This window comes from Spinacia oleracea, chromosome 2 (genome assembly GCF_020520425.1).
Source record: "Spinacia oleracea cultivar Varoflay chromosome 2, BTI_SOV_V1, whole genome shotgun sequence".
NCBI classification, from domain to species: Eukaryota; Viridiplantae; Streptophyta; class Magnoliopsida; order Caryophyllales; family Amaranthaceae; genus Spinacia; species Spinacia oleracea.
Window position 1 is genome coordinate 88,275,747 of NC_079488.1, and position 14,160 is coordinate 88,289,906.

At 37.6% G+C, this 14,160-nt stretch overlaps 1 protein-coding gene across 1 annotated transcript; it reads right to left on the bottom strand.

The window, feature by feature from the left end:
• Window positions 1–530: 530 nt before the first annotated feature.
• Window positions 531–8,148, bottom strand: LOC110791366 (kinesin-like protein KIN-5C). Its single transcript, XM_021996116.2, has 23 exons — window positions 7,919–8,148; window positions 7,637–7,766; window positions 6,952–7,110; window positions 6,504–6,853; window positions 6,239–6,377; window positions 5,971–6,068; window positions 5,733–5,889; window positions 5,392–5,461; window positions 5,232–5,308; window positions 5,007–5,060; window positions 4,837–4,917; window positions 4,644–4,755; window positions 4,457–4,543; window positions 4,194–4,369; window positions 3,907–4,068; window positions 3,315–3,422; window positions 3,008–3,166; window positions 2,844–2,927; window positions 2,554–2,759; window positions 2,305–2,406; window positions 1,982–2,091; window positions 1,293–1,444; window positions 531–1,029 (listed from the first exon to the last, which is right to left on the bottom strand). The coding sequence occupies exons 1-23, from the start codon at window positions 7,966–7,968 to the stop codon at window positions 832–834; spliced, it is 3,021 nt and encodes a 1,006-aa protein (XP_021851808.1). The 5' UTR covers window positions 7,969–8,148; the 3' UTR covers window positions 531–831.
• Window positions 8,149–14,160: the final 6,012 nt, after the last annotated feature.

Here is a 14,160-nt window from a genome sequence, read left to right on the forward strand (position 1 = left end):
TTTCTGGAGAAATTAAAGGTGTATAGTGGTTTTCAGGTTTAGATTGGCTGAAAATTTTATTTTGATGCGGATTGCACTAATTACAAAACGTAAGAGGCTGATTTGCTTCAATTAAAAGTTTTTTTTTTTTTGGTGCGAATGAGCCACAAAGGGCGGGGATGAGAATCGATCTCAGGATCACCTGGAATCGGGATGGAAGCTCTAACCAACTGAGCTATCCATCACTCTCTGCTTCAATTAAAAGTAGGAGGACTGGTTTGCACATAAGACATAAGTCTTGGGGCTTATTTGCCACCAACGTCAAAAACATTATAAAACAGACTAAACCGGAACGTATAAAGATCATTTTGAAACGAAGGCGGTAGTATATAGCTATTGATAACGTGGAAATTGAATTTTTGCAAGCAGTATCTAATTATATATTGATGTGGTTGCTATAAATATGTATCTTCCATTTGGCCCTAAGTTAATATGAGTATTTTACTACGTATAAACTTCTTTAAAAATTGAAGTACAAAAAATGTTCAATATCAGATAAAGATAAGACTGCAATTTCTTTCCCAATAAATTAGTTTAAGACTAAAGTATTTTGTATCTTACAACACTTTCATATTAAACAATCTGTGTGAACAACTCCATTGCAGTACAACCCTCCCCTCGATCTACACTTTTATATAAGTTGTTAAATTCCAAGATGGAATTTAATCAACACATTTGCACCACTGCCACAGCTCAGCCCCCTTAGCTTTTCACTATGCTTCTGGCAATAACAATAACACAGCATACATGCAAATTACAAATATATATTTAGCAGATTAAATGCCAAACATTTCAGTTCCGTTCTACTAAGGGGGATCGTGGTATGCAAGACGGTTTAACTTCCTTGTCATCAGCTGATTCATAAGGATGATTTTCTCGAAATTCCTCTAAAAGAGTATCCATTGGCATGGTGCACAAAGCCTCAATAGTCCCTTTACTTGGTACATCTGTCTCACATCTTACTGGTGTCGTTCCAGTCGGTTCATAATCCTGACAAATCAACAAAATATTTTATCAGAAATTCTTATCACATTTCATAATAATGTATATAAAAGAAACATGATAATCAGGCAGCGATTAGAACCTTCATATCAACTTTATTATGCCTTATGATTACACTCTAAATTCAGTTCTAACAAACAACTCTTCCCTGGTAACTTCACAAGGTTTTTGTAGTTTCTTAATCCGGATTTAACACAGAAGATGTTTCAACCTGATATTTTCATGAGCATGACTGCAAACTATATCCTTACCATGTATCTTTGCTGGAAAGTCCCCTGTGCCTCATTTTCAATGTGTGAAACCTGACCAGAATGATCCTCCCTGAAATTTTCAAGGTTCTCTGCCTGATTTTTGACAGTCGAACATATTTCAGATACTTCTCCTTCTTGCCTCTCCGATAATCCTGTGATGATAAAAATAACACCAGAATGCAAGATATGAGAACAGAACCTTGTTATTATCCCAAATATTGTAAGCACGCATGAAAAAAGCATATAACAAAGTGACTACCGGTGACCACACAAACAAATCAAAATACAAAACAGATAACAAATTTTAACTAGGACAATGGGTATGGCCAGAAATCAGAGTTACAGACAATTTCAAGTGTTTCTGTGGGGATAAAAGTCACAGTTCTACTTCCAAACTTCAACCAAATCATTTCATTGACATGAAGGTTATTACACAGAGTTAAGCACAATTTTCTTGAGCATCAATACTTTTAGCCCTAGGCGTGGTAATTCAAGAGAGTTAACAGGCAATTAAGCCAATTATAGATTAGGATTCAGATACTTTAGGGATTCAACTCATCAAACTTCAAACAAAAAGTTTATCTAAAAACTTCAGTTGTCAATAAAATGTTCAATATTTGATCACGGTAGTAAAAGAGAAGAAATTAATAAGAATATCAGTAAACACACCACGGTAACAGAAAACTTACTATCTAGGTCATGCACAATATCTTCACTGCATTTAACCGCATCTTGGCCAGCTGCAGCCCTTGCAGAATCAATTTCGGAATCATGGTGCCCATGGCTTTCTAACATGTTCCTGTGCATTAAAAGTATATTATGAGACAGTATCTTACAGGAAGTAAATTGGTAAACTCAATAGTTGTTCTCTTAATTAAAAACTGCATGGAAGAACCATGACTGGCAGAGGATGCAATGTCCAGCAGCATCTAGAGCTTTATAAAACTAAGGTCAACAAAGCATATGTTATCAATGTCGGGGATAAAAGTAGCATATATAATCGACTACTGACCTCACTAAAGAAATCATCGTTGAGGCCTGATTACCGCATCTATCGTTTACAGATTCATGAGTCGTCTTCATATGCTTGGAAGCCGTCTCAGCAGTGCTCACACTAAAATTTTAATATGAAATAACCAAGGGAAAGATCATTATAATATTCTATGACAGATGAGGTCTTTAAACAAAAGAATTCACACAAACTAAGTGAAATAATCCTACAAAAAACACATTCAAGGCAATTGTTGATCAGAAAACCAACCTTTTCTGTAAAAGCAGCTCCATGCTACAATGTTGAGCTGCTGAGAAATCAGCATTATCGATTGCATTACTCTCAGCCTGCATAGAAAATGTCTGCCATTTTCGTTTTGTATCTGTTGTGAAACCCTCAACAGAAGATATATGCTCATCCAAATAAAATTTGTTCGCAATAGCTGTTTCTCTAAGATCAATGAGTCTTGCATCAACCTGCATAATACAAGTATTATTCAAATTTTAATGTGAACACAAAACTGAAAGACAGGAGTTGAAACTACAAAGTGGCCCACATACCATTTCCTTCTGACGACGAATGTGGCTAGTTACTAAATTAGTCACATCAGCAAGAAGCTTTTCAGCATCAGATTTTGATTGTTCCTACACATAGCCCCAAAACACCTTAAATATTATCGAAAACCAAGTAATCTTCGTTATGCACAAAAAGAAGAGCAACCAACCTCAAACGCTTGCTGGAATTCAGAAATACTCTTTATCTGAATCTCCTCAATCTGAGACGCGTGAACACCAAGCTTGCTTGATTCTTCAGTCATCTTTTGCAAATAAACATTTATAAAATCTGCAATATCCTTCATGTGCGCAATGCTATCATGAAACCTCTGCATTTCAAAACATAAAAAACATAAGTCCTTCTTAAACCCTTCAAACAAATGCGTCAATGAATAGTGGCATTCAGAAGATTGACAACTCAGAAAAGTACATGTACATAAGAATACTGCTGATAGTTCTTGAACTAAAAACACCAACCTTGCGCAGTTCCCGGGCAAAAAGAGCCATTTCCCCTTGGTGGCTCGATAGAGTTGTTTGAAGATCATCATATATAGACATTGCTTCACCATCTTCGGTCTCTAGAAACTAACACATAAAAAAAAAGAATTAGAGGCTTGAAAACTATTATATCCTCCGTTCTTTTTTTAGTAGACACAGTTTAACTTTTGACACTATTCACATAATATACTTTGACTATCAATTGTAATTTATACTTAAGAAAAAATATAAGCATGTGGCTTCTTGTTATAATCGTCTTACTATATAGATTTATAATATGAACTTTTTATAATTTTTACACAGTGACAATTAAAGATATTAATGATTTAAATGTTACATTGACAAACGTGATAAAATAAATGTGTCAACTAAAAAAGAACGGATAAGGCATAAAGTCAGATCAGTTATTCATGGAAAACGCAGGTATCAAGTATTCATCAGCAAGCTTTCTTTTCACAAGTAATCATCAAATACTCAAGTTAATATTAGCAGAGTGAAGCACATACAAATGAAGGTCACAAAGTGACAAAAAAGTGTTCCAATTATTTAAACATTGGTTTTTCAAACACACCTCCTCGAGAGACCGGGCATTGGCAGAAGCTTGAGATGCCATCTCTTCCAAGCTAGCATCAGTGCTTGCTTTGTGCAACCGAACAACATTTTGTAAAGCATCAACATGCGAAATATACAAAGTCCTTGAAGCCACCACCTTTTTCTTTAATTTAGTCACAGCCTGCAGGCATATTTATGCGAAAATAAGATATATAAAGGAAAAGTTGACATCTACCGATGAACAAAACACAAGCAGAAGCAACACGCTTGAACCATATCCAACTATAACTGGATCTGATCACCTACCTCATTATGGTTATCAATCAGCGAATGGCAGAGCTTATCTATACTTTGTAGGTTCTCATTTTGTTGAGACATTGAAGATGCCACTGTACTGCAAAGGGAACCAAGTCGCTTTACAAGCTCAGTTTGATAACTTTCCACCACTGACTTGTTATCAGCATTCAACTTGTCCTCTCTATCTGTTCCTCGAAACAGAATCATATCACATATCAAATATGATGTGCATGTGGTGATGACCAATCAAAATAGCAAAACAAGCTACATACCAATTTTTGAATGTAGTGAAGCATTATCTTGAAGAGCTTTCTCCAAGTCCGAGCGCAACCCACAAGCTTGATGAGTCAATGCTTTTTCTGTTTAAACCATCGCAAGTTATTTGGTGATCAGAGAACACGACGACACATAATACACATTTCAACATGAGATCTTAATTAAATCCGAACACAGTTCAACCTGCTTTTTTCTGCTCTGATATTATAAAATCTCTTTCTTTGATAGTGTACTTGGTTTTCTTCAGCTCCTCCTCAGTTCCCGTCAACAATTTTCTTGTGAGACTCAAGTCTTTCTGCATGGATTACAAGATAATTAATAAATTTAACATGGAAAAGAACAAAAGCATACATTAGGCAGAAGCAACATGCATCACCTGCGTTGTATCAAGCTTCTTACTCAAATCAGAGCATTCTTGAACCTGAGCAGAATATCTACCTTGCAAATCTTCAAGTTGCTATTCCATAGGATAAATATGACTGATGTTAGAATAAGCTAAAACAGGAAACAAGTTTCAAAATAAAAAGAGTAAGCAGTGCGCCATACCTTCTGCTGGCTCTCAATTGTAACTCCCATCTGCTCAATCTGATCAGCCATTGCCTAAATGTGTAAACAAAAATAACAAATTAACAGTGTTTTGTTTGATCATGAGACTAAGGATTCACAGTGAGACCAGATACTAACTATCTACTCATTGAAACGAGTACACTAATAAACATGGAAACTCTAAGCCATCACTAGTAGGCAGTCAAAGAAGGAGAACATTAATACCTTTCGTTCACTTTCTTCCTGGTAGTAACGATCTTTTGGAATGTATACTCCATTCTTTTCACGTGCCGCATAAACCTCTAAAAGAAGGTTGCAGGTTTAGCTTAACATTGTGAAACTCGAGGAAAATAATTCATTACACGTGTAGTCACGAGTTTCTCACCTCCCTTCAGTCTCTCAATTTCTCCATAAAGATCCTTTATCAGCGTTGATTTCATCATTTTTTGGTTGACCTATAAAACAATGGAACATTGATTACATCACCTAAGATGAAATTAAGAGCACGAAAAGAAACTAAACATCGAGTAAGAACTACTATGAAAAAGTAATTGAACAAAACACCACTTTGAAATACAGCAAGGCACAGGACAATATAATTAGAGTTAATAGCATTGTAACATACCTCAAAACAAAGACATCTAGAATTAAGGCTTAAGAGATGAATACAAAATACAGTCTGTACTCCTACGGTCACTTATTACTTATTAAAACTAGGGAACCAACCTCTGGCTTGTTCTTGATATGCTTAGCCCTGTGTGCATAATCCAAGGTGCTCAGGGTCTCCTCTAGACAATGGACGGCAGGTGATACTGTTGCTATGATACATGTCTTTGTTCGTCCTCCGAGTGAATCACGCAATAATCTTGTGAGTTTGCTATCCCTGTACATCCCAAAAATTGAAAGTTTAGATTTAATGACAACAACATTCAACAGCTTTCTATATAACTGCCTAAGTACTGACCTGTAAGGAATATGTCCAAGATGCTCCACCAGAGCATTGATAACTCTTCCTAGAGTGAGTAGACTTTTGTTAATCTCTCCAGCTTCTCTGGCACGGCCCTGATAAATTTAAAATACTGTGGATTAGAACAACAACATCAAGTCAAAACTGGTATCCTGTCACTTTCAGTTGAGCACAGATTTTAGACATGTCCCCAAACGGTGGAACTGCAACATTAGAGTACCATATCAGATGAAATTAAATAAAAGATATCAATAAAATATCACACCTCACGAGCCCCAGACCGAGAAATGTTCTCGGACCCTGCTAAATCGACCAAATTGAGTTTTCCACATTTGATGAGCTCTTCCCCTTCTGGTGTTGCTTCTTTGATGTGTATGGTTATAGAAAACAGAGAATGTGAACGACTGGAAAATAACAAAACAAAAAAAAAATTAAAAATCTTGTTTTTTTCTTAATGGAGTGTTGAGTATGTAAATAGGGACTGGAAAAGGATGAAAAAGTAACAAGCAAAGACAAGTTTGATGGAAGACCTTGATTGTTTATTAAGAAAAGTTTCAGCAGTGCGGCGTTTGGCTGATCCCCTTTCAAGAAGAGTAAAAATCTCACTAGCACTGGTGACAATCTCCTCTTCCAACCCCCTGACTAGGACTCCACCTTTACCATCCTCCATGAGGGGCAGCTGCTTCTTCTGCCTATCCTCCAAAGCAACTTTTGAAATTTCTTCTGGTGCCAATAAATCAGTAATTTCCTCATTATACAGCTCTAAAAAAGTGACCTTTACACTATACTCAGCATTCTGACCCTCCAGTGTTTCAAATATCTGCTTAATAGCTCTAGGTATGACTCCTGCTCCATTAGGTAGCTCACCATTCGGACCACTCTGCCAGGTTTTGCAAAAGGTAATTAACCAACCATTCATTACCAAAATATGCAATACGAAGGACCTCAGCAAGTAACATATAGTAGTATTTCATGTACCTTGTTTCGTTTACAATCACCTTCCATCGTGTATGTTTTACCTGTACCAGTTTGACCATATGCGAAAATAGTACAGTTAAACCCCTCTAGAACTTCATTCACTATGGGGGTAATTGCTTGATCATATAGATCTCTTTGCTGAGAGTTTGGACCAAATACCTGCACACATCCACCAATCAAATTTGAAGTCGAAACAAAAGCCCAAGAACCCCCCCCCCCCCCTCCCCAAATTAGGGTTTCAATACTTTGTACTTATGATCAAACATCTCAGCTGTGAAACAGCCAAAAAGGTACACATTGAGTACAATATCAAAAAGCACACTAAACAAAATCGAAAAGTATTTAATATTGAACAGATTCGAACCATAATACACAATGTCCTCAAAAATCACTTCAATTTTGCTATTTTCTTCGACAACACCCCTATATTTCCTAACCAATATCACTAGCCCTAAACTAAGCTAACCGGTTTCGATTCTGCTTCGCAACAACTAGCGTTATACTGCTACCGTAATCTACATAATTCGGACACTTTGTCAAAATTAAACCTACATTCAAAATGGCGTTCTTGTAGAAATCACCACTTCCCTAATTTATTTAAGCTCATTTTAAACTATAAAATCACACAAAATCATCCCTAATTTGAAAATAAATCCGACGAAAAACCCTTGATTAAATAAATTACCTTATCAAAAACGAAAACCCTGTCAAAATGCTTGCCAGCAATATTCTGAGAAACAGCAACTTCTCTCTGATAATCATTACAAGTAACAACTTGCGGCGCATTATTCCGCAGCTCATCGTCGCTAAACGGCCTGCAATTAATCCACTCCCAAACAAAAACCAAATCCCTCATCAATTTTTCAATTCAAACATCTTCAAAAAACCCCAAATTACAAAATCTCCAAAACCCTAAAAATAAAATCAAAATCCATCAAAAAAAAGTGGAAAACACCATTATCATTACCTGCAACGAAGAATCACTTGAACATTAACCCCTTTCTCCTTATTCGACATTACTTCCGATTTCTCTGAAATTAAATGTCGGAGAGAGAATAAATAGTCGAAGATCTGCAAAAATAATTCTGAGTTTTGACACTTTTGAGAGTGTCTGTATGAGTATTTGTGTGTTTTTCTCTCTCCTCTGTTTCTGTATAAGGGAGGGGGGGAAAGCGGGATGTGAGAGAAATTTGAAATTTAGGAGGTGCGCTCCTCGTTAATTGTTACTTTGTATACGCTATTTGGATCTTTGCGATTTCAAATTTTTGATCTAACGGTTGGGAAATGGCGATGATTGGAAATAAAATTAGGGAATTTTGTGCAACACTACCTTTAAGTTTGGACGTTTTGTGAATTACTACCTTATAAAATTTTTTTAAAATTTTTCTACCTTATAAGTTTGTTTAGGTTGAGTAACACTACCTTGTAACAGTTTCTGTCAAATTCCTCCGTTTGTGGGCCCCACCTCCAACGGCTATATTCAACTGCTTAACTCCCTTTCCCCCTTATTTAAACTTCCTGTAAAGTTTTATCAACCACATTCAACTAATTTTTCGAAAAAAAATCAAGAAATCTGGGTAATTTTTTTCTCAAAGCAAGATTCGCAATTTGGTTGAGGAATCGAGTAACCTAAAGGTGAGTGCATTAAATTCGTTCTTGTTCTTCAATTTCTGGGTTTATTTTTTCAATTTAGGGTTTTTGTTCTTGTTAAATTTTATTAAATTCGAATCCTTTTGATAAATTTAGCGTTTGAAACCTTTGAATTGTCATGTGAAAACAACTACATTGCAAAATTGGGTTCTTGAATTGACTAAAAATGTGGGTATTCGTGGTTTAAAATTTCAATTTTGATCGTTATTTGCAATTTGGGGGTTTTTGATTGAGAAATCAAATACTAATAATTAGTTGTTTTAACTGTTGCAGGATGTCGAGTGGGTCTCCTTGTGCTTCAAAAAAATGTTATTGTGGCATTCCATCCAAGATGTTGACATCGTGGACAACTGATAACCCGGGGAGAAAATTCCTGACTTGTAAGTTCTCTGATGTACACACTGGTAGGTGTTAGGTTATGATACATATGACAATACATAAATCATGCGGAAACAACCATTAAGCCAGAAATACATATTATTTACACATAATCATATAGCATAATTTAGATGCATACTCTTTGTTGCGTGCCTTCCCTAGCTGCGCCCGAAGCGAACAAGAACAAGTCTTTAGGACTCCAAGTGTCGTCCCTCCGTAGATAGTCCACAGCACGTCCGGATCCGCCTTAAGATTGACCAACTAGAATCGCCCTTAAGGTACTAGAATTTTCGGCACTCTTAGGTAAGAAATATGGCTGAATTTTTCTCTCAAAACTCACTTTGAATACTTGAATTAATCTCTGAAAATATGTGACCCTAGGCACGTATTTATAGAGTTATGGAAAGGGAATTGGAATCCTAGTAGGACACGAATTAATTAAACTTAGAATCCTACAAAAACTCTAATTAATTAATTTATCCTTTTAGGAATAGGAATTTAATCATATACTAACTCTAATAGTTTTAGGAATCATGCATGAACACAAACTCACACACACACGGCAGCCACGAGGGCCGCCCATGCGTGTGCGTGCGAGCAGCAGCCCACGCAGCGAGGCCATGGCCTTGGCGCGCGCTGGGCCTGCCTTGCGGTGGGCCTGGGCGCTGCCTTGGCTGGGCGCGCATTTGGCTTGCTGGGCGATGGCCCGACTTCGTGCTGGGCCTTCGTCCGGCATGCCTCGTCCGATGCTAATTCGTACGATACGCTTCCGATTAAATTCCCGGTTCCGGAATTCATTTCCGATACGAACAATATTTAATATTTCCGATTCCGGAATCAATTTCCGTTTCGAACAAATATTTAATATTTCCGTTTCCGGAATTATTTTCCGATTCCGATAATATTTCCGATTCTGACAATATTTCCGTTTCCGGCAATATTTCTGATTCTGGCAATATTTCCATTTCTGATAATATTTTCCGATACGTACCATGTTTCCGTTTCCGGCAACATCTACGACTTGGATAATATTTATATTTCCGATACGATCCATATTTCCGTTTCCGGCAACATCATCGTTTCCGGAGTATTCATTTCTTGCCTGTGACGATCTCAGCTCCCACTGAAACCAAGATCCGTCGATTCCGAATATCCATAGATGGAGTATCTAATGCCATTAAATACTTGATCCGTTTACGTACTATTTGTGTGACCCTACGGGTTCAGTCAAGAGTAAGCTGTGGATTAATATCATTAATTCCACTTGAACTGAAGCGGCCTCTAGCTAGGCATTCAGTTCACTTGATCTCACTGAATTATTAACTTGTTAATTAATACTGAACCGCATTTATTAGACTTAACATAGAATGCATACTTGGACCAAGGGCATTATTTCCTTCAGTCTCCCACTTGTCCTTAGGGACAAGTGTGCATTTCCTAATTCCTTTGTCGCTCGATGCTTGCTCTTGAACATAAGGTAAGAGTTGTCATCCTTATTATGTCCAGAGGTGTTCCTCGGTTTCAGAGTTCAACTGATCAAATAAACAGATAATCATAGCCTATGATTCATCCGAGCACGGCCATGCATTTCACAGTTTCTAGCTCTCCGAGTGGCCTTGTACAACTTTTAAGCATCTCATCCCGATTTATGGGAGGACAATCCCAATCTTGCGATCTTGAGATTAGACTTCGTTTGATAGGTGATTACCTGAGCGTTGCCTTTGTAGCCTCCTTTTACGGTGCGACGGTTGGTCAACGTCAAAGCAACCAGTTCTCAAACAAGTAATCTCAAATCACTCAGGTATTGAGGATTTAGTGTCTAATAATTTAATGAAATTTACTTATGACAGATTTTCATCTCTTACAGTAAAGTTTCATAGGTCTTGTCCGATACTAGTCTTCCCAAAGTAAGTATCTATGCAAATGGTTATGACATTGCCATGTCCACATAGTTCAAGAAACAGAACTACTAGTCATCTTGCATTCTAATCGTCTAACGTTTTCTATGCGTCCAATTTTATAGAAAACTCCGACTAGGGACCATTTTCAACCTTTGACATTCAAGTTCACTTGATAGACATTTCTTAGTCACAGGACTGGTCCTGACAGTCTATCTTGAATATATCGTCAAATTGAAGGGACTCATCATTTAATAAACCACAAATTAAATGGAAAAATGAATTCTTTTCATTTATTGTGAATGATTAACCAATAATGTTTTACAGAGATTTAAACTCTAAAACTTTAAAACATTAAACAGAGACATCAAAGCCATTCTCCAATATGCTTGATTCCCATAGCTGCAGTGTGCGAGTTGTGCTTCGCCTGCGGCAGAGGTTTAGTTAATGGATCTGATATGTTGTCATCAGTTCCAATTTTGCTTATCTCGACTTCTTTTCTTTCAACGAACTCTCGTAGAAGGTGAAATCTACGAAGTACATGCTTGACTCTCTGGTGGTGTCTAGGCTCTTTTGCCTGTGCAATAGCTCCGTTATTGTCACAATACAGGGCTATTGGTCCTTTAATGGAGGGGACTACACCAAGTTCACCTATGAACTTCCTTAGCCATATAGCTTCCTTTGCTGCTTCATGTGCAGCAATGTACTCCGCTTCAGTTGTAGAATCCGCAATGGTGCTTTGCTTAGCACTTTTCCAGCTTACTGCTCCTCCGTTGAGGCAGAAGACAAACCCATACTGTGATCTGAAATCATCTTTGTCGGTTTGGAAACTTGCGTCCGTATAGCCTTTAACAATTAATTCATCATCTCCACCATAGACCAGGAAGTCATCTTTGTGCCTTTTCAGGTACTTCAGAATGTTCTTGGCAGCAGTCCAATGCGCCTCTCCTGGGTCTGACTGGTATCTGCTCGTAGCACTGAGTGCGTACGCAACATCCGGGCGTGTACATATCATAGCATACATTATTGAACCAATCAATGATGCATATGGAATCCCATTCATTCGTCTACGCTCATCAAGTGTTTTTGGGCACTGAGTCTTGCTTAGAGTCATTCCATGAGACATGGGTAGGTAGCCTCGCTTGGAGTCCGCCATCTTGAACCTATCAAGCACCTTATTGATATAAGTGCTTTGACTAAGTCCAATCATCCTTTTAGATCTATCTCTGTAAATCTTGATGCCCAATATGTACTGTGCTTCTCCTAGATCCTTCATCGAAAAACATTTCCCAAGCCAAATCTTGACAGAATTCAACATAGGAATGTCATTTCCGATAAGCAATATGTCGTCGACATATAATACTAGGAAAGCAATTTTGCTCCCACTGACCTTCTTGTATACACAAGATTCGTCCGCGTTCTTGATGAAACCAAAGTCCTTGACTGCTTCATCAAAACGTAAGTTCCAGCTCCTGGATGCCTGCTTCAATCCGTAGATTGATTTCTTTAGCTTGCATACCTTTTTAGCATTCTTTGGATCCTCAAAACCTTCAGGCTGTGTCATAAACACAGTTTCTGTTAAAACGCCGTTTAAGAAAGCAGTTTTGACATCCATCTGCCATATTTCGTAATCGTAATATGCAGCGATTGCTAACATTATCCGAATAGACTTTAGCATTGCAACTGGTGAAAAGGTTTCATCGTAATCCACACCGTGGACTTGCCTGTAACCTTTTGCAACCAATCTAGCTTTGAAAACTTCAAGTTTCCCATCCTTGTCCTTTTTCAGTTTGAAAACCCATTTGCTTCCAATGGCTTGGTAGCCATCTGGCAAATCGACCAAATCCCATACTTGGTTTTCAGACATGGAGTCTAATTCAGATTGCATGGCTTCTTGCCATTGCTTGGAGCTAGGGCTCGTCATAGCTTGTTTGTAAGTCGCAGGTTCATCACTTTCAAGTAATAGAACGTCATAGCTCTCGTTCGTCAAAATACCTAAGTACCTTTCCGGTTGAGATCTATATCTTTGCGATCTACGCGGGGTAACATTTCTAGATTGACCATGATTCTCACCAGATTCTTCTAAAGATCTCTGAGTTTCATCCTGAATGTCATCTTGAGCATGCTCTAGAGTTTGTTGTTCGACTCGAATTTCTTCGAGGTCTACTTTTCTCCCACTTGTCATTTTGGAAATGTGATCTTTCTCCAAAAAGACACCATCTCGAGCAACAAACACTTTGTTCTCAGATGTATTGTAGAAGTAATACCCCTTTGTTTCCTTTGGATAGCCCACAAGGATACATTTGTCAGATTTTGGATGAAGTTTGTCTGAAATTAATCGTTTGACGTATACTTCACATCCCCAAATCTTAAGAAAAGACACATTTGGAGGCTTTCCAAACCATAATTCGTATGGAGTCTTTTCGACAGCTTTAGACGGAGCTCTATTTATAGTGAGTGCAGCTGTATTTAGTGCATGTCCCCAAAATTCTAATGGAAGTTCGGCCTGACCCATCATTGACCTGACCATGTCTAGCAAGGTTCTGTTCCTCCGTTCCGACACACCGTTCCATTGTGGTGTTCCAGGAGGAGTCAATTCTGATAGAATTCCACATTCTTTCAGATGGTCATCAAATTCATAGCTCGGATATTCACCGCCTCTATCAGACCGCAGTGCCTTAATCTTCTTGCCTAATTGATTCTCTACTTCACTCTGAAATTCCTTGAATTTGTCAAAGGATTCAGACTTATGCTTCATTAGGTAGACATAACCATACCTACTGAAGTCATCAGTGAAAGTGATAAAGTAGCTGAAACCACCTCTAGCATTTGTACTCATTGGTCCACATACATCTGTATGGATTAAACCCAATAGTTCATTTGCTCTTTCTCCAACTTTAGAGAAAGGTTGCTTTGTCATTTTGCCAAGTAAACATGATTCGCATTTACCATAATCCTCTAAGTCAAATGGTTCTAGAATTCCTTCCTTTTGAAGTCTTTCTAAGCGTTTCAAGTTTATATGGCCTAATCGACAATGCCACAGATAGGTGAGATCTGAATCATCCTTTTTGGCCTTTTTGGTATTTATGTTATATACTTGTTTGTCGTGATCTAATAAATAAAGTCCATTGACTAATCTAGCAGATCCATAAAACATCTCTTTAAAATAAAACGAACAACTATTGTCTTTTATTAAAAAGGAAAATCCCTTAGCATCTAAGCAAGAAACTGAAATGATGTTTTTAGTAAGACTTGGAACATGGAAACATTCTTCCAGTTCCAA